Raw genomic sequence first — 20,343 nt, 5'->3', positions numbered from 1 at the left:
TTATAATAATTTGCCAATTATCAATAGCCATTCATTATGTAGCATTATTATATTTGGACCAAGATCAATAGATATGTACTCATTTTCCTTTCTTTCTTTCTTTTCTTATCAAGCCTTAAGCCTTTTTGATGGATATATTAAATTTCTTCAATATGTGCTGATATGGTGTTTTCTTACCTTTCCCTGCTGTGTCAAATGGAACTGAGACTACAATGAAAATACAATAAAGATATTTCAAATCACAAAAATGCTCAAATGTAGCCTAACATTTAACAAACAGTGTAAAAAAAACCTCTCCTAAAATTGTTCTGCATGCCTCTAATATAATACTGTAATAACATAAGGTTCTCAGCAGGGATTTTATTGCATATTTATCTGGTGTATCTTGCTTCACGTATAACTCAAGCCAACAGTAATATTTAGACCAAATAATATGTTAAAATGTGCCACCTCTGTCTCTGTGAGAGGCTTAGATGTGTAATGAAAGGTAGCAGAGAGTTTTAAACAAGCCTGTCATAGCCTGTTTAATCGTGTGGTTTGTGGCGGAGGCAGCACGGCTTTGTGTTGCTGGCGATGATGTGCAGTGGGAGGAGGGACAGGGAGGAATTAAGGAAGGGGAGGAGGAGAGACAGCGGCGGCGGCGGCGGCGGACGAGCGGAGCAGTGTGAGGAGGACAGGCGCGTTGTTCCCCGTGTGGCGCTGCTGATTTCATGTGGACGAGGAAGAAAGCAACTGAGAAAGCAGCCAGCTCGTCTTCACTCTGAAACGGATTTTATTTATTGTCTCCCCGCAAAATGTGTACTCCGTGTTGTATCTCGCAGGTGAGGAACAATACTTTGTGTTCTGTGCTGACGGCTGTGGACGGAGCTTCATGCTCGGTCGACTGTTGTTGCCTCTTGTTTGCTGCTTTTATCGAGATCTGCCGAGTGGCGACTCAGCGGCTGCTCTGATGTCGTGCTGATTCCTGACACTCGTGCCAGCGACCTTATTTCATCCACAGTATGAACATGTTATAAACCCCTCACTGTGCTGATTGAATGACTTTACAGTAGGAGCGTTAAAAGCCGCTGGAAGACAAAGAGAGGAGGCAACTAGCCATAACGTCAGCCAGCAGCACAGTAGCCTACCTGCTATCAGAAGTACCGTCATCTTTGAGTGTGTGTACAGATGTGCTGGCCGAAACCAGTCAAGCATTGTGGGTTGACATTGCTCAGAAGTGCCTTGTCTGCAAAAACTAGGTGAAGTGGCGATAAACGCCTCTTTGTGGTGGCTTTAACTCACATTAATGCACATTTATCTAAACACTCAGGAGCATCTTGCCCCCGAAGCTCCAAAACTTTAGGCCAGTCCTGTTTCTCATTCACGTACTGTGTACCCTTGTAGAAATGTTGTGGTTTCATTTTCTGTGTTTCTGAATTGTAAAACGAAAATAAGCCATGTTTTTAAGTTGCAGATGTACCTTTGACGGCAGACTGCTCGTGGCTAGTAGGTTATCCCCCTCTAGAAAGAATATAGTTTGGCCTACTTTTATGTTTGTTTCTGAAATGATTGAGATCAGTTTTAAGGTGCAGAGCTATGTGTGATAAATCATATTAGGCCTGTATACGATGGCCATAGATTGTGTTGATTGAAAATTAACTAACAACAATTATGATAATTGATTTATTGTATAAGTCAAAGCAATTGTTTGAACAAAAATGCCCAAAGTTCACTATTTTCCAGCTTCTCAATTGCAAATATTTGCTGGTTTTCTTTGTCCTCCATGTTAGTAAACTGAATTTCTTTGGCTTTTGTACTCAAAACAAGCAATTTGAACATGTCGGCATGGGGTTTGAAAAATTGTCATTCCATTTTCTGACATCTTTTACAGGATTAATCTAATATTAGAAAATAAAAATACTTTATATAGTCATAAATGTAAATAATGGTGGTTAAATTGTTTGTTTATCTGAATTAAATGAAGGCTATAAGTAATTCAAAGTTGCAGAAGTATTTTTAAAAGGCAGCTAGTGGTTTATATGTAAAGTTAGAGAGGGGTTTCTTCAGTGCTTCTTTCAACTAACAGATTGTTTCTGACCGCAGGGTCACCACTGCTGAGCTGGGCTGGTCAGGAATTTAATTACACAGACACATCCCTCATCTAAGCAGGGCTCCGTTCTATTTCTTGCTCTTTTCAAAGACGAGAATGGAAACAGGGAAGGATTAAGACAAAATGAAGGGCTAACAATAAGATCAGTTTTGTGTTGCTGTGTTGGTGGTGTCAATCCCTGTCACAGCCAGCCCATTCAGTTTTGTCGCCATCTCTACTTATGTGTATACTTGTAATTAACATTTTTTGCATGTGCATATATGTGGGCCTCTTGACGTTTAGAGTGGCCCAAATTGATGTGTGGTCTGCTAATTTCCTCTTTGGCTCAGAGGTGGAAATTAACTGAGGGTGGGCGTTGTTTGGGTTAGATTTGGAGAGAGCCGTGGGCATGGTGTGGGAGCAGCTCATGAGTAATTTCTCAGTGGGATCAGGATGTATGCCATGTTGTGATGGGATAGGGGGTAACTCAACGTTGAGTTTTGTCCAAAGCGCTGCAAGCATTGGCTGTGAGTATGATACAGGACTGAAACCATGTGGGTGTTTATAAGCAGCACGGCTATGAAACAGGAATCTTTGGCAGGGTCCATGAGTCGGGAGGACCTAGAGGATAATGGAGACTGTTGTTTACTAAGCATCCTTCCTGATAAACTATCCTTGAGTAAGACATCAGGAACTGAACTTACACCCTGGCTGCATCTGAACTGCAATCAAAAACAGTGTTTTCACTGAAGCTGCAACGATTAGTGAATCAAAGAAAATAAATTGTATTTTGACAATCAATTTCTTGTTTCTGTCACTTTTTAAGCCAGTATGTCAAACATTTGCTGGTTCCAGCTTTTTAAATGCTTTTCGTTATTATATATGATTGCAAATAAAGAGTCATTGAGTTTGGACTGACAAAAGAAGCAATTTGAAGATGTTTTTGATGATGATTTTTATTTTACAGGCTAAATGATTAATTGATTAAATAATAATAATACTACAAATTAATTGTGAAAATAATCATTAATTGCCGTCCTAGTCCATCGTTAGTCATTATTGTTTGGCATTTATTTCTGTAATTGTCTGGTTGGTTTTTTTAATATTCACTCCATAATCGACACAGATCCTTTGTAATGTTGCATATCTCATAAAAAAATTCTGCATTCCAAAGAATGTCAGCTGAGTTGAATGCAATTTCTCATATAAACAAATATTGTGAAATCCTGAACTGTCCATAAATATTCACCTGCAGCCCAGCAACACACTCACGAACACAGCTGTCAGCATCAGGTGGTGGCTTGACTGCTTTTTGCGGAGGTCACAGCGCAGAGGCTGTTGTGTTTCAGCGGTGTACGTGATCCTAAAAACAGGTGTTGATGAGCTGTAAAATGACTTGACTCGTAAATATGGTCACCAAACATCTGTAGCTGTTCCCCCTGACATAAACCTCTGGGTCAGTTGTACGATTAGAATTACTGGCCACCTGTGTCCATGTGAGACATGTCTGCCATTTCCAGCTTCCCTTCAGGAATTTTGCTGTGGTCAGCAGCAGCAGGGGTTTGTTTTCCCAAAGGGACATCATTGGCAGTCTCTCATCTCTTTTGTCTGCCTCCGATAATGTCTTTCTCAACCTCCCTCTTCTCTCATCTTCCCATGTCTTGTCTCTCTTTAATTGATTTATTTTTGTGGAAAGTTGAAGGTGCTGATGTAACCGCATGAAATTCCAGCTTCCTCTTTGCATGTTGCCATCAGTTGACTTACAGTAAGGCTGTGGCGGAGAGCAACACGATATTGTGTGCAATTCTGTGTACCTCAAGTCTCACAAACGGCACACTCTGGGAAGTGAAACAGGCCTCTTGGTAGACACAGCATGACGTTGGACTAGCCTGTTGATAATGCCTTGTGTTTTCACTCTCTTCCTGTCCTATTTAGTCTGTTTCCCTTGGTTATTTTTGTGACGGCCTCCTTTGTCTGCAGAGGGATTGTTTCATTTCAGCCCTGTTTTTCAGCTCTTCACTGTACCTTAGTACTTCTTTGTTTTTCTTTTCTTTTCTGTCCATTGGTCTTAAGTTTCTCTGTGTTGGTTGTAGCTAGGGGCTGTATTTGCCAAGAGAGAAGCAAAGACCTCCCTTTGTGTATAGGAAACAGAGCAGTGATACATTTTTGCTGTGTGTATACAGCTGCCTAGCTATATAGACAATAGTGGAGCTGTCAATCACAATATAAGGAGAAATGGAGTAAGTCTGGAGCTTGGGCTGACCTAACTTGTGTGTTAGGAGGATTCTGCCTTGTGTTGTTTTTAAAGGTTGTTTGTTCGCCTTTCCCTATTATTTTCCTTTTGTTTTTCATTCTGCTGGTTTCTCCCGACTTCAACACCAAGCATTGTTGTAATTTGAGATAAGTGGGTGGGTGTCTATAGTTTCGTCTGAACCGTTGGTGCGTCATCGTGGTCAGCTTTATCCAGTGGTCACAATCATAAGCTCTAACTAACAGGGAGTTCCTGTAGCTGAAAAGCAGCCAGCTACAGCACAGAGTACAGTTAGAATGCAGATTATACTAAAGTAAAGGACAGGCAACAAAGATGCATTTGATGTTATGAATGATTGAATAAACAACCACACGGATGGTTTGCATCAACCAGAGGTTTATTCTCCCACAGGTGCAGTCATTGAAACTGTTAAACCACATTCTTCCAGTCAAGTTGTTTTGACTCAGTTGTGAGTCATGTCTGTCTGTGCTGCTATCTTTTTTCCACTGAAAACTGTTTTTTTCACTACTCATAAACATGACAGTCAACATCTCAAATCAGCTGATAAGGGTTGTTTCTCTTTTTACAAACCTTGGGAGAAGAAATCTGTCAGCCTCAGCAAGAACAGATCATTTCTGTAGCTGTAAGAGGAGAATGAGCAGAAATATAATTTATGAGTAATGTGTTTTTAACAGACAACAACCGTGTTTCTTCTGTGTATCATCATAAGGTATAGGACATACAAAGCAGAGCTTTTTGTGAAAGTGAAAAGTGAAACTGCAACACAAGTGCTTTACAGGGGGATAAAAATAAGACCTTCAGAAAAGAAGAAGTTATGTATCTCTATTTATTGCGAAGCCACGGTAAAATGTAATGTTGTAAGCCCTCATTTACATGACCTGAGAGCTTTAACGGGATGACTCTTGTTGACAGCATCAGGTTTTCTGATTACCACAATTGTTTTAGGTTTTTCTTTGGGTGTTCCTCAGATTTGTCAAAAGTCCTCACTTCCTAACTTGTGGAAGCTCAGCTGGTTGACTTGTCAAAGGAGAGTGAATCCATCTACCCCCTCTTAATTCCCCTCTGCTGTGCTTACTGTGATATAGTGAGTGACCTATTTTTGCGATTGGTGTGTTTGCATTGTGTCAGCAGTTGTGTCTGTGTGACTATGCGCATCAGAGTTTACCCCGTGTGTGTTTGATTAAGGGCTACCCTTGCTATTTCCTGTTTGTTAAATACTGCAGTTCTTTTTGTCACTTCAGTGTTGAGGAGAATAAGGTGGTAGAGAATGAAGGAGAGGGAAAAACATGGTAATTATAAAATGCTAAAATCAGTGCTCTGTTACAGCCAACAAATGTGGTCTGAAGAATGTCTGAATTTAGGACTCTACAGCATTTTTTGATTAAGCATCCAGCTGTAGGTTAGAGTGCTTGATTGCTAGGTCATACAAACTGATTACGTCCCTGCAATCATTTGCTTCGTTTTGAATGGTATTTGGGTTCATTTCCTGAGGGTATTCTCACTGCTGTGTCCTGTCCATCCTCTCTTAAGTAAAGCTGATTCCTGTGTGCTTTGAGTAATATCGTCTTTCTCCTGACCCCTAGAACATCTGGATGGTAGCCAGGCATTGGGGAGGGACTGATTTAGGGTAAAGGGCAGCTGAAGACAACAAAGAGAAGGTAAAGAGAAGAAAATAAGAGGACAAAATACAAGAGATAATAAGACAATAAGCCTCCAAGTAGTCGGGTGGGGGAGGATGGAGGAAATGAGATGAAGGGACTGAAACAGAGATTCGGCCTAAAGACACAAGCCTTTGTCTCTCAAGAGTCCCATAGTCACAGTGTAGTGAGGCTTCAGTGGAGGGTAGTGAATTTCTTGGCTTATTGTAAGTCTGTTAAAGCTACACCAGGGTCTAGAAAGTGGCCAAAGTGCCATGTTTGCTGTTCCGTGAGATGATGATCTTTTGGATGGATGGCTAGAGCAATATGACAAGCTTGTGGGGGGTTGCTGTTGATACTGAAGTAGGGGTGTATGTACACTGCAGACATGCTGGCCACCTGTCGACATGCTGGTGGAGCAGGCGGGCAGTATAGGAAGGGGGTGTATGGCCCATGAAGTGGGTAGGGTCAGCGTTCGTTACCATGGATTCTCTTTTTGTGTCTGTTTGTGTGGTGGAATTCCCCGAAACATTCTTCCCCTCTCATGTCTCCCCCTCCCTCGATCAGTTCTGCTGGAGTTTGCTGTCGGCCTCCCTCTCTGTGTGAAGTCCGCTGGTGAAACACCCCCAACTAATGAAATCTAAATACCCTAATGACTTAAATCGTCCTGTTTTTTTCCACTTACTTTCAGTCTATTGTGGTTAATTAAGCGCCCATTGAGGAAGACATGTGTGTGCAGCAGAGACAAAGGAAACAGCTTATCCTGTTAAGCCGTGTGTAGTCAAATGGAGACCAGGCCAGGGGCCACATGCATAAAACTTGGTTTAGATTCAAGGCTGGAAATCTGTGTATGCATAAAAGCAGAAATATGCACATGCTGCCTTGGAGGCAAAATTCTGAACCTCTTCATGTGCACAACCTCTACGACCTCTTCTGTTGTATCTCAAACATTGGTAAATTGTGGCCGCGTGACACATGTACAAGCTTAATGCCCACTTTCACAATTATCAATGAAAAGATATTATCACAAACCTTTTGAATCCTGATTAGATATAAACTGGTTGCATTCTTTGTTTGATCTGGCATCAAAGCATCAAAAAAGTCTTTGTGTTTGTTGCCCACAGCCATTAAGCAGATAGCACAAGGAGGTCAAATTAATGCTTTGACCTACTTTTCTGCTGTTCTTATTTCTGCATTATAATATGGGTACAAAATGACAAGGGAATCTTGTTTGTTGACCTATTTACTTATGCTTTAATAAATTAATTGCGTATGCATGGTTTTTGTGCATATGTATCATTTATATCTGGCACATGGAGTTGTGATAAATCCACTGCCTCAGGGACACTATAGTAAGTCAGACACGTTCTATCACAATGGCTTGAAGCCAGCCTTACAGGATGGATTCCTTACTTACTATGCCATCATGTTGCCACAACCATTTAAATGGTGCAGTGTTTTGTTCTTGATTTCATAAAAGTTTAATAATGATGATTAATGATTGATGATCTACCTTCTATAACAAGAGCAACAGAAAGCCATGTTATTCTCAGCTCATGAAGGAAAACTGGTTAAAATCATTCTATATGGTTGGATTCAAATGGGAATCTGTTTTAGAGAAGTATCAAACTGACAACACACAGCTCGCATCAAAACGGCAATGCTATAAATAACCATTCTTCGCCCCAATGCAAAAAACAATTAAGTGGGCCATCCTAAAGAGACTAGCAGGGAAACCTCTGGACAGAGCGCAGGGAGGCCGAGCCAAGTGGGCAGAGAAGTAGCCTGATCCCGACCATGTGCCTGTGTGGATCCACGAGTCTGCAGCATACCACGCATTACTGACATCTGGAGCGGAACGCAACACATCAGACAATGTTGCACACTGGCTTTACTAGAGCTGTGCACCACTGGTCAGATTACTGCCCCAGTACAGAACACACAGACAAGGGCCAAGATCATTGATATGAAAAATGGCAAATATAACTAATTTTGCTAGGATGCATTAACCGATCTAGAGAGAGAAAAATAATTTTATACTGACTTCCAGTCCGTCCGGTCTGTCTGGTCTGACTTCTGGTTTGTCATATTCAGAAAAGTCAAAAAATTAAAATATAAAATCAGATTTAGTGTGCGCTACAAGGTGCATAAAGGAAATGTATCTGCAACTTTCTTACAATGTTTCTGTCTACTGACCCCTTCAGGTGACGGGGCAGCAGTTGTTCTGCCCATAATGTCTTACCTCTCACCGAATGTTATAATGATAGAACGAAAGCCACGGTTCCCCTTGTTCCTAAAAAAGACTATGCCACGATCAGCCCTCCAGCTGTGTACCACACCTCAACTGTGACCACATCAGATGAAGTTCACCTCTCACCACAGCAGTGTGTGTTCTGCACGCTGAGGAGTAGGAAGCTTACACAAGCAGGGTGGGGTGGCTACAGAAAGACATTATACTGTATAATTGTAGAGCCTCCTCTTTCCTAAATAGAACACAGGCCTGTCTTTATGAGACTGTCCTCCTGTATGAGGGCCTGTCAGAAGAAACAGAGTAGGCCTCTGTGAGTGTGTGTGTCTGTGTGTGTCTTTTCGGACAAGACTTCACTGTCTAAATTGGCCAAGAGTTGCCGCTGTGAAGGAGGGAGAGGGATTTTTTCCCATGTGAAAGAAACCATCAATGAGCAGAGAGACAGTTGGGTGTTGTGTCTTCTTTTGCAAGTTTTCCCATGTCCAGTAAGTGGCCATAATTTTGTCTTTGAGTCGAGACCTGCAGTAAGTAGTATCTGTTGGAGGACTGTGAAAGCTGAAGCTCTGGAAAGATGGAATGTTCCATAAGGCACCAGACACTGCCACACATAACATTTAGCTACAATGGCTGCATACTTTGAAGAGTCTTTAACAATCACAGAAAACTTAGATGCTGTACTCCAAGTGCATAAACACACACCTTTTACTATAATGTGTTTTGCAATTATAGGGTTATATATGTCGTGTTTTGTACTAGTAGATGACACATTTAAAATACCAGAGTAACAGTCCCTATCTCGAACGTCAAACTTGGTTTTGTCTACTTAGGTTTAACCAACTGTAGTATTTTTACTTCTGCTATTTCTGTCCATATTCAGTCCATCTATAAATAGTAATCCCCCCCCATGTTGCTCTTTTGAGGTTCCTCCCTTCTAGTCCTGTTTTTTTTTTTTTCGTGGAGTTCGCCTGAACTGAATTAAAGGTTGAGAGGGTATGTTTTTCGGATTATGATTTGGAGCTGTATAAACAGTGTCGTTCACTGTTTATACAGCTCCAAATGTAACTTGACTTGACTCCTGGAGGATTACTAAACATTACGCAATCATGTGTATAACCCTAATTATTTCATTATCTTGGGTCCAAGTGTCTAGTCTCGAATTTTCTCATAAAGGACCTTTTTCTGTCTCTGTATTCCTGTTTTTCACCTTCTGTCCACTGCTCTCTTTCTATACAGTTGCACTGTTGCATAATGTTTTTTTTCCCAGCATTTTTGCTGACATTTTAAGACAGTTGCAAAGTGCACACTCAAACCCTGACCTTCCCTTATCCAAGTGCCTCGTAAATACATTATGTCTGTATCAAATGGTTTATAATGGTGTGGAAAATCCTGAGTGTAATGCTAATGTTTTCCCCATCCCTCCCTCTTTTCTCCATTGTTCTCTGTGTGCAGCTGGCCTGCTGCTGCGGCTCAGCGGCGTGCTCGTGCTGCTGTAACTGCTGCCCCAAGATCAAACAGTCCACAGGGACCCGAGTCATGTATGCCCTCTATTTCCTGCTGGCCACCATCATCTGTGTCATCATGATGTCCCCCACTGTGGAGCAGGAGTTGAAAGACCGTGTAAGTACAGAAATCACAAACACAATATCAGTCCCACAGCATATACACACATATAGTGCACACAATCTTTTTTAAACTGTATAAGTTACAGGTATTTTTTAAACGAGCTTGAATTATGTATGGTTGAAAGTTTTGATTGTAAGAAGGTAGGGATAAAAAAAATCATGCTTAGGAAATTAACGCTCTTGTCATCTGTGATTCACAACAGCTTCATTTTAAATGGAGAGTGATTTGAAACTCTCTGTCCTAAAAGCCTCTAATAGATAAGTGCCTCTGTAGTACAGTGATGATTGACTGATTATAAGTTATGATGAGATCTCTTCAGATCATCTGAGAGTAATGGTCATGATTTCCTATGTGTGCCGTTCTTTAGGTAGCAGCATGGCTGCAGACATCTCGGAGCTTTACAGGGTGACGCACTGCACACTTGTAAGGCAGATTATAGTTATGATTTGGTGACAGCAGGAAAGTAAACGTCAGTTTGTTGTCAAGATCATTATGACAAGCCTTAAAGACGTAACTCTGTTGTTTTGCGAATGGCCTAGTTTACTGAGCAGATGACTGGGGGTCTGAACAGAGTCTCTTGTAACCAAGCCAACAGTAGCCTCAGTACTGTGACCTTTTACGCTGTTTGTTCTTCCACTAACGTCTATACTCTCTCCTCAGGCTTGAATTTGCAGGAGTTAGCAACTGTAAATAAAATGAGATCTGAGGCTTGTTAGGCTTTTGTGATATAAACACATACTGACAAGGAAAGAGAAAGGGAGTGCTTGTAGGTTACTCACTCTTCACACATATTTTGAAAGTGGGTTGTCGGGTGAGCCAACCTTTGTGTGTAGCTCTCTGCTGTAAACAGAGTAGAATTTCACAGACTGTACCAGTCTTGCCATGTCAATGCTTACAGACAATATTAAAGATTCATAACTTTGCTACAGGCAAAGCAGACCTCCTTCTATTTTACCTGGATCTCATGTGAATCTTTCACAGTATTGAGGCCATAGTAGAGGAGGCAGTAGTTCAGGCTGGTAGCTTTTTGTTTTTAACCGCCCACCTAGCCTCTGATGTTGGGAGTTGATACACAGGAGGCCCGCTGCTCTTTCTTTTGATCTTTACAGCTTTCATGTGTTTTTCCACCATGTTAGCTTTTTGAATCATCATAATGCAAGATTATTATCAGACTGTGGTTGTTTCTTGGGACTTTCAACTCGGCTGGAATGCTTCTGTTATGTACTGTTATCTGCTAGTTATCCTCATCATCTGGGTCAGACAGACTGTAGTCACAGTCCAGCACAAGGTTTCACAGAGGTAATGTCCTGATACATTCACTTCTCATCCCTTTTGTCTGCCTTAGTATTAGTGGCTGAATTTCTGAGCTTTAAAAGTCTTGTTCCTGTTTAAAGGTACTGTATGTACAGTGTGCATCAGTGGACAGTGTAAACAGGGAATGATGATGTATCTGTATCTGGGAAGACTACCCTCAGCTGACTGTGTTACTATAGCAATGACTGCCAGCTTCCTCAACTGAGAGTACTGTTTGAAGACAGTGACATTTTTCCACCAATCTTCTTCTCCTGTTTTTCCTTCTCTCTGCTGCCGCTAGTGTCTACTGTGTTAAAGGGACTCCCTGCTGTGTATCTCTTGTGAGAGCAGAACCCTGTAAAAGGCCCATCCAGGCACAAAATGGCCTCTGATAGCCCCACGCAAAGCCCGCTGAGTTACACACACATATTTACACATATACACGAACACTGTCAGTTACACACTGAGCACAGTGGGTAGTCCCAGCTAAGAGAGCAGCCATTGTGCGTATGAGAGTGCTGGTCTTTTCTAAAGGGATTTACAGCTGTCTGAAACAGCCGGCCCCTTTCCCTCTTAATCACTACACCATGGACATGCTAATATGGTCCTCGACATGAGACAAAAGCTCCAAAATGGGCTTTTTAATCTATGTTGTGATCTGGCTCTGGACTGTGCTGCACACTGAGGTGATGACAACTCAATCCGCTGGCATTTCACCCATGTGTAAAACATCAGAACCAAAATACTTGTAAATCCAAGTCAAACCATTTATTATCTGAAAGAAAAGATCTGCAGTCCTCTCAAAGAAATGACTTATGTTTGGAAAGCAGCTGTTGTATTTGACTTTGATTCACATCTCTGCAGTCAGGAGCAGAGAAGGGAACAGATATGAGCGTCCATTCTGTAGTTATCATTTCAAAGATCGTCTTTGCTGAGCCACTTGACACTGAGCCACTGAATCACTTCCAGTTTCCTGCTGAAGGCCACAGTGAAGTCCTTATCTATTCTACTGGCCCTGGCCCTGCTCTCCTGACTTTTTATGCAGCTAACTGTAGGTCGAAATAAATTTTGATTCTCTGAATCTTTGTTTCGCTCGCGCTCTCTCTGCTTTTCGCTCTTCCCAGTCCCTTCGACTTGCTGACAAAGGGCAGTTAATTTATTCATCTGTGTCTTTTGTTTGGGTACACTGACAGTTAGTTGTAAGGCCCCTCTAACAGCCTGTAGAGAACAAGGGATGAAAGAGGGCTTCATGGAGAGAATGAGGGGTCGTTGTTGCTGCCTGTTCCCGCTTTCTGCTCCTTTAGAGGCGTGACGCTCAGAATAGATGCCATAGGGTCTTTTTCTCTGAGGCCGCTAGACAAACATGAGCAGAGGATGTTTTTTTTCCCGACACTATAATGATCTAATCGAGGTGTTTTGGGTTTGTGCTTTTGTCAATCAGATCCCCTTCTACAGCGAGTTGTGTGAGAAGATGAATGCAGGGGAGAACTGCAAAACTCTGGTTGGCTACTCTGCTGTCTACAAGGTGTGCTTCGGCATGTCCTGCTTCTTCTTATTCTTCTGTATCTTCACCATACGAGTCAACAACAGCACAGGCTGGAGGGCGTCTGTACATAACGGGTAAGAAGGCTTTTGCCCTGGCATTATTTTAAACATTTTACATTTATCTATAATATCTAGTGGGAACCCTAAATTAACAACCTGTGGACATGAAGGCAAAAGCCAAACAGAATTCAAACACTTGACTGAGGATAGGCAAATTACAGGCAAACAGGTTTCCATTAATGCTGGCATTAGATAGATCCCTTTAGATTCATCATGACATAAATATAAGCACCTGTTATCTTTAATGACAGATCTTCTCCTGCAGGATAATTTTTTTAAACTTGTCATACTATATATTCTGTATTGTTGCACTTCTCTTCCCAACACTATGAAATGCATCACACTGAGAATGTTATGTCAGAAGTAATTGTTTTGTATGTTATTACTTCACTTTTGCTGCATTTTATCTTTTTTCATTTACAAACTTTAACATTTTTACTGCTTTGACTGTCAGGTTCTGGTTGCTGAAGTTTATTGCACTGGCAGCATGCTGCGCTGGAGGCTTCTTCCTCCCAGAAGAACAAACCTTTCTGGAAGGTAAAGAGAGGAATCTTAACAGTGCAACTTCAGCGATTATATATTTTTAGAGCTGGCATTTGTCATTTATTTTGTCAAATAATGTATCATTTATTATAACGATTTAAATGGAGGCAAAACGTTGTAGACAGATGAAGCAATAAGAAAAGAGTGGAAGTAACAAGTATTGGATTTTTTCTTTATTGGCTGCATCATTTTTTAAGCTCACCCAAAGAAAGGGCAGTCTCCACACACATTAACAAAATTAGCATCTTTACTTAATATAATCTCACAGCTTAAGGTGCAACATTGTGAAGGTGTCTGCCACATTTCTACAACACTTTCTCTCTCTGTCCAATTCCACAGTGTGGCGCTACGTAGGAGCCGCCTGCGGGTTCATTTTCCTGCTGATCCAACTCATGCTTTTGGTGGAGTTTGCACACAGATGGAACACAAACTGGTGAGAGCAACATGTCTTTTCTCTGCTCCTGTCTCTGCTTTGACCTACTAACTCAGACTCTTGCTCGATTTCGTAAGCATAGATGCCCAGTAAGCAGAAACAGCGCAGAGCTTTTTATTTGTTCTTTAGTGACTCAGAGGGTGGGGCATATTCTTCTGTGGGGTTATTTGGATGAAAAAAGAGGGAGTCGTGTAGCTTTGTGTTGCTGTCGATGGAGCGGAGGCTTGGCAGCAGGCCCACCCCGGGCAGATTCACAGGATGCATATGGTTTTAGAGTGTGTACACTGTTTCCCCTTCCCTTCCCACACAGACACACACAGACCACAGAAGATTGTTAAAAAACCTTTAATGGTTTTGTAACCAATATAGTAAAACCATGCATTTCGAGAGTTAAGTAAAACTGATGTGAAAGCACTTAAGCAGCCATGAATCTCCTTGTCTTGTGCAGGAAAAACTCACCTAACATATCTTTCTCTTTGTTTGAAATTTTCTTTAGGCCGTTAGTTTTCTTTTCCCCCTGATCACTTGATCTTTTTTATTCATTTAACTTGTGTTACCCTTGTTCATGTTACGTTTCCCTCCCTTTCTCCCTCTTCTCTTTCTGTCTGCAGGAGTTCAGGAGCTAAGTATAACCGTCTTTGGTACGCAGCTTTGGCCTTGGTGACTCTGATGCTGTTCAGTGCTGCCGTCGGAGCCGTAGTCTTTATGGGTGTGTTCTACACCGACCCAGAGGCCTGTTTACTTAACAAGATCTTCCTTGGCATCAACGGCAGCCTGTGCCTCATTGTCTCCCTGTTGGCCATCTCCCCATGCATACAGAAATGTAAGTACCAGTACTCATAAGCACATCATCTCATTTTACTGTCTAAAAGCAAATTAAAATCCAGTATTTGATTGAGGTGGTGTTTATAGAAAACTATGTTACTTAGCACAAAGAGAAATTCACAAACAGCAGCACTTGAGACACATCAAACATTGTATAGTGACAATAAATAAGACTGTTACCTGTAATACTTGCAGTGCAGCCCACATCAGGCTTGCTGCAGCCAGGAGTCATCAGTGTGTACGTCATGTACCTCACCTTCTCAGCCTTCACCAGCAAACCAAAAGAAAGTGAGTATGAAGACACACAAAAACATATTATGATCATATCATGATATAGTGAGTTTTAATAATAAATATTAGTTGGAACTAAAATAAACCAATAATAATTGAGACACTAAAACAGCTACTTTAAGAAAAGGAGAACACGTAATGTCCAAAAGCCAACAAAAATGTAATTAAGGTTTTATTCTAGTTCAGTCATTAACAGATATATATATTTGACATGGAAAAACATACTAAGGACACAGATTTGACAAGGGTTCAATGATATCATAACAGATGAGCAATCCTGCACATCCGCTCTGTGAAAAGTTGTGTTACACTCAAGAGTAAGGAACATAACCCAAACACAATATGAGGCCTTTTAAAGATAAGGCACTGAGATCTCTATGACCTTTAGAGCTTTAGAGAAAGTTGTGATTGTGAAAACAAATTCTGCAAAGATTGACGTACATATAAATCTCTGAAGTGCTCCTGTTTCCACATTAGTTGTCTATATAATGTTCTGTACTGAGTTACTGTTGTAAAGATAATCTTACCATAAATATTTAATATCAGCATGTCACACCTCCTTTATTATCCTGCATCATTTTATTGAGGCTGTTGGTGTTTTTGTACTTATTGTATATTTTTCCTTCCCCTCCTTCTCTTGCCGCTGCTAACTTTGTGCCAAAATACACACATGCTCACTCCATCTTTCACAATCTCCTCACTCCTTTCAATACTTCCTCTTTTACCTCATCCATCTCTGTCTGCACATTCATTCTGTTCAGTGGTGGAGAGAGATGGTGTGAACAAAACCGTCTGTGTATTTCCCTTAAACTCTGGGACCGAGAGCGACAAGAAAATTGTCACCACTGTTGGAACCGTTATCCTGTTTGGCTGCGTCCTTTACTCTTGGTAAGACACACACACACACACACACACACACACACACACACACACCTCTTGCTTCTCCTTTTCCGCATCTCAATGTCTTCACACATACAAACTAAGTTTTCCTGTTATATATCTCTTTTTGGTGCTGTATCATTGAATTGATTTGACTTGAGTTGAGAGACTAAACATGATTCAGTTCAAACCCATTAACAGCAGATGTGTTAGAGGCAATGTGGAATAAAAGTAATGTGTTTTATGGCAGGCTTTAGCAACAGAGAAAGGCTTGTTTTTATTGGCTGTGACTCTGTAGAGGCAGTGCATGATTGGCTGCAGCTAAGCTAAGGGTATGAGAGACCAGAACGATGGCTCTCTGCGTTTGTTCACATGTGTTTCCCATTAAGTGGAGGCATCATGTCTCCTGTGGTCGTTCCCTGAAGGAGAGGGAGTTAGACTCTGCAGCAATTTGAAACTGCAAATTATTGGAAAAATGCAGAATGACGGAATTAAAACCTCTCTCCCCCAATCCATTTTCATATCTTTTTCTCAATTTCTTTTTCTCCACCCTCCCTCTAGCTTGACGTCCACCACCAGGCGAAGCTCTGCAGCGCTTCGAGTGTGTAGGAACAGTGAACCAGCGACTGAGGTAACCTCAAAAATATTAAAATCTCAGTGTGTGTCAATGAAATATACAGACAGACTATGAATAGATTAACAGCACTTGATTAGATATATTTATCGAATCATACAGATTAGGCGCAAGAGACATAATGTGTGTGTCTATTCCAGTTCGGTGGCAACATTTATGTTTTTCTTAATCCTGCAGAGAGCTCGCTGCTGTTTCTGTTTTGGAGATGACACAGGTGAGGAAAGTCAAACAATCCCCCCTCACTATCACAGCTTTTATTTATTCCTCCCCCCTCTTCCCCCTGCCCCTCCAGCCTGTTCAGTGTGTACGCACAAACGTCCCCAGCCGTAGTGTTTGCACATTGCTATTCCTCAGCCAGATTGAGGATGGTGCAAAAGTATTGGTCAGCAAACATAGATGATGTCACTGTTACTAGGAGGTTAGTATGACACAGTGAAGCAGCGGCAGTAGCAAAGTGGGATTGTGGGTAGGCTGACACTGCCCTCTGCTGGAAATAAAACTGTTGGCAACACAGTGGCAAATCAGAAATAACTCGCCATTATTACACATTTTATATTTGGGAGTTACACATGATTCTATCTCTGGAATGACATTCGACTTTCTGTCATATCTTCTCACCTCAACTGAAATCAATGTTTGAGACATTTTCTCATATTAAAATTGTTACTTCCCCACATCCACCAACACTTTGCATCATTTAATGTGTGCTTTTTAGATGACTATGATGAGGAGAAGACTGGTTCAGGCCAGAACGTGCTGTATGATGAGAAAGAGGCAACCATCTACAGCTACGCCTACTTCCATTTTGTCTTCTTCCTGGGATCCCTCTACGTCATGATGACCGTCACCAACTGGTTCCAGTAAGTGATACTCTGTGTGATGGATATTCTCATGGTTCTGCAATGCTTAGGCATATATGTTTCTGTGTTGTACTTCTAAAACTAGGCTAAAAGTAGTACTAAGCTGGCCAAGTCTGAAGAGGGCATGTCAGTCCTGTCTTTCACGGAGCATTTTAACACTAAAACTAGCTCCCAAGACTGATGGTCACATCACATGCTTTGAAATATCATTAAGAGATTAATTAATCACCAGCTTGAAGTAAATAAGGTGCATTTCATAGCCAATGCATAATCTGCACTATAATTATCCCATCAAAGGATGAAAATGTGTTCAGTCAGATGTTAAAAATATTGGTAACAGTATCAACATGCAGATGATGTTTGATGCCAGCTACAATATAATCAATGTATTCTGTGTGTTACCTTGTTTCATGTATAGAAAAGCTAAATTAATGGAAAAAGAAGTCTCTCTGTCCATTTTATTAACCAACTTTTTTCCTAGCAGACATTTCACATGTCATTGCTTGACAACCACAGATCTAATAAGTATGATAATATTGATAAGGACTGCCTTCCATTTTGATAAGCAATTTTCCAAAAAAGCCATTGTAAATTATATTAAATATTAGATACAGCTGTTCTTCTCCTGCTATGACAACTAATAATGTCTGATGTCAAAAATGTCTTTAGTGACCATAATCTATTAAGGATACTCAAATTAAGGTTACAGGTTGTTAGTATCATCCTAATTCAGTTAGATGAGCTATGATAAATATTTTTCTAACAATGGATCAAATGATTTGGAGCCACAGGGAGTTATTATCTGACGCTGCAATAACCCTCAGCTCTATTGAGCTCTGTAGCGTATTTTTAGATCGTTTTTTTGTGTTTGTGGCCCATAGATTAGGTTCACTCTTATCACTCTCTAGTATTGTTTTGAGCACAGCAGGCACAGGATTTCAGAGAAATAATCCATTGCTACCTGTTTAGTGTCAAAAAGCAGAGCGAGGAATGTTAGCATTTGGCTGGTGTATAAAGTGGAGCATTTAGCTGCTAATGAGTCAGATATTTCCTTCAGGAGTTGGTGAAGAATTAAACAGAGCTCTGCTTAACTCAGTTCTCTCACTGTGTGCTTCCTTTTACAGTTATGATAACCATAAGATTGAGAAATTGTTGGACGGGAGCTGGTCAGTGTTCTGGATCAAGATGGCCTCCTGCTGGGTCTGTCTCATCCTCTACATGTGGACCCTCGTCGCTCCCATGGTCTGCCCAAAGCGCTTTGAAGCCTAGGCTGCACATCACTAAGCTGGAGCCAGGCTACTCTGATTCTTGGGATGTGGCCAAGCAGAAGCTCTCACGCTGAGCCAAGGGACCACCACAAGCCCCTTTTACCTTGAAACACAACCCTACACTACCCTCAGCGTTTCAAAATGGAAGATTATCTGTTGCCTTTTTGTTTGTATGCTAGTGTTTCTTTTACTTTGATTTACAATGTTAAGATGTTAATACCTTGATGGTGATTTTTTTTTTTTTTTTTTATCTTTTACTACCACTTACTCCTGGAGTTTTATATTACTTACAGGTCTGTAAAGATACATTGGACTTGAGTTACATTGTGAAACATGTGAAGCATCCAGCCCCTATAGATTCCTTGATAATTTCAGATTTTAAAGTATGTTTTGTAAGCATATCGTGTGTGTCAGTTCTCGCTTTTACTCTCAGCCACGCATTTCAGTTCTGTACAGTTGGACCATAAAGTTGTAGCAAAGTTTAGGGACAAATTTATTTCAGGTTAGAGATGTTACAAGAGAAAATGTATTTATTTAAGGGTGTCTTAAGTAATCACAAATCATTTTGTGTAGGAATGTCGTGTAAATTAGATTTGTCCCTGGCTCTGTTTTAAAAACTCATCTCTCAGGCTCAAATGTAAGCAGTGTATGTTTATGCTTTGTTGTGTTGCGCCCTTTTGTAGAAGTTTTCTATGCAACAGAACAAGCTCTTTTCGATATTATATACACCCAGTGTTGTGACGTTTTCACTTAGATCACAGGGATAATGTTTCAGATTGTATTAAATGTCAGTGCTCCCTTTGAGCCAGATCTTTTCTTAGGAAAATCCATGTCATCTGTACAGCATTTCCAGTCATCATCGTTGTTGTACAGGGCAGCGCTCTTCAAATCAACCTGCCTTACGTAACAGTGACGTTAATGGAGTGCCGCCTCTCTGGAAGAGCAGCAGTGACATAGATGAGAAACGTTTGCCAAAGGTAGATGTCAGAAAACAACAAACTACTCTATCAGATTTTTTGGTCAGTTACAGAGAAAAATATAACTGAGAACATTATGTATTTGCATGCAAACGCTTAAATCAGCTGTTTTCTGTACAGTTTTAAAGGCTTTTGCCTTGTCTTTGTTAATGTGTCAGCTCATAATGGTAGTCAGAATAAGGTAGCATGAGTGCTTATTATTAGTGAGTTATTCAACACTGGATGTTGAGTTTACTGCCGAATTAAAATTCACCTAAAGACCTTCACCTGTTTGTTACCTGTGTAACAGATTTTTGTTTTTTTGTATGGAAATACAAAATCTTGCACATTGTCAACTGCAAGGTCTTTATTTTTCTCATTCACCATCAATAAATTTTTATGTTCTTCATTTGTCTGATTGTATTCCTAACATGTTTTATCGTAACTTAAATGTATGTTTTTGCTAAAGTTATGTGATCATGGACCGATACTTTATGGACCTGCAAGTTTTGTCATGTGTCATTTGATAAACATTTCTGCATTTTAACAGTCAAGATAAATTTAGAAATTAAATGGTGCTCTGCTGCTTGAATACCAAGCTACAAAAGAATCCTAAATCAGATCGCAGGACCCACTGTGAAGGCTGTGTACTACCATAACCTACAGGAACATTTTGTAGTCTGAAAACAGCAATGTGGGTGCCATGCAGCTGACATTGTTCAAACTCCTTTAATAAAACATCCATTAAACATCATGTGGTGCCTTTATTTGCCAATGTAGTTTCCTTCATATGAATGAATATCACACAATAATCTCATGTAAAAAATAAGATAGAACCTGCTTTGAGTTTGTGAAATGCACAGGATTTTATTTTACTAAACAATATATTCAGAAACAGCAACAGTACT

The 20,343-nt window shown here is 40.6% G+C and overlaps 1 protein-coding gene across 1 annotated transcript; it reads left to right on the top strand.

Annotated features, from left to right (window-relative positions):
* Positions 1 to 523: 523 nt before the first annotated feature.
* On the top strand, positions 524 to 20,189 carry serinc5 (serine incorporator 5). Its single transcript, XM_073466768.1, has 12 exons — positions 524 to 821; positions 9,675 to 9,842; positions 12,583 to 12,761; positions 13,201 to 13,283; positions 13,629 to 13,722; positions 14,334 to 14,545; positions 14,743 to 14,835; positions 15,600 to 15,726; positions 16,279 to 16,348; positions 16,529 to 16,565; positions 17,067 to 17,211; positions 18,336 to 20,189. The coding sequence occupies exons 1-12, from the start codon at positions 795 to 797 to the stop codon at positions 18,478 to 18,480; spliced, it is 1,380 nt and encodes a 459-aa protein (XP_073322869.1). The 5' UTR covers positions 524 to 794; the 3' UTR covers positions 18,481 to 20,189.
* The last annotated feature ends 154 nt before the right edge of the window (positions 20,190 to 20,343 follow it).

This window comes from Pagrus major, chromosome 5 (assembly GCF_040436345.1).
Source record: "Pagrus major chromosome 5, Pma_NU_1.0".
In the NCBI taxonomy this organism is placed as follows: domain Eukaryota; kingdom Metazoa; phylum Chordata; class Actinopteri; order Spariformes; family Sparidae; genus Pagrus; species Pagrus major.
Note: the sequence above shows the minus strand (reverse complement) of the source record. Positions and strands in the feature narration are given on the sequence as shown.

Bases quoted from the DNA above. Each gene is read 5' to 3' on its own strand.
- serinc5 (XM_073466768.1), top strand. From the start codon at position 795: ATGTGTACTCCGTGTTGTATCTCGCAG. The intron at 822-9,674 runs GTGAGGAACAAT...CTCTGTGTGCAG, and splicing joins CTCCGTGTTGTATCTCGCAG to CTGGCCTGCTGCTGCGGCTC. The intron at 15,727-16,278 runs GTAAGACACACA...CCCTCCCTCTAG, and splicing joins GGCTGCGTCCTTTACTCTTG to CTTGACGTCCACCACCAGGC.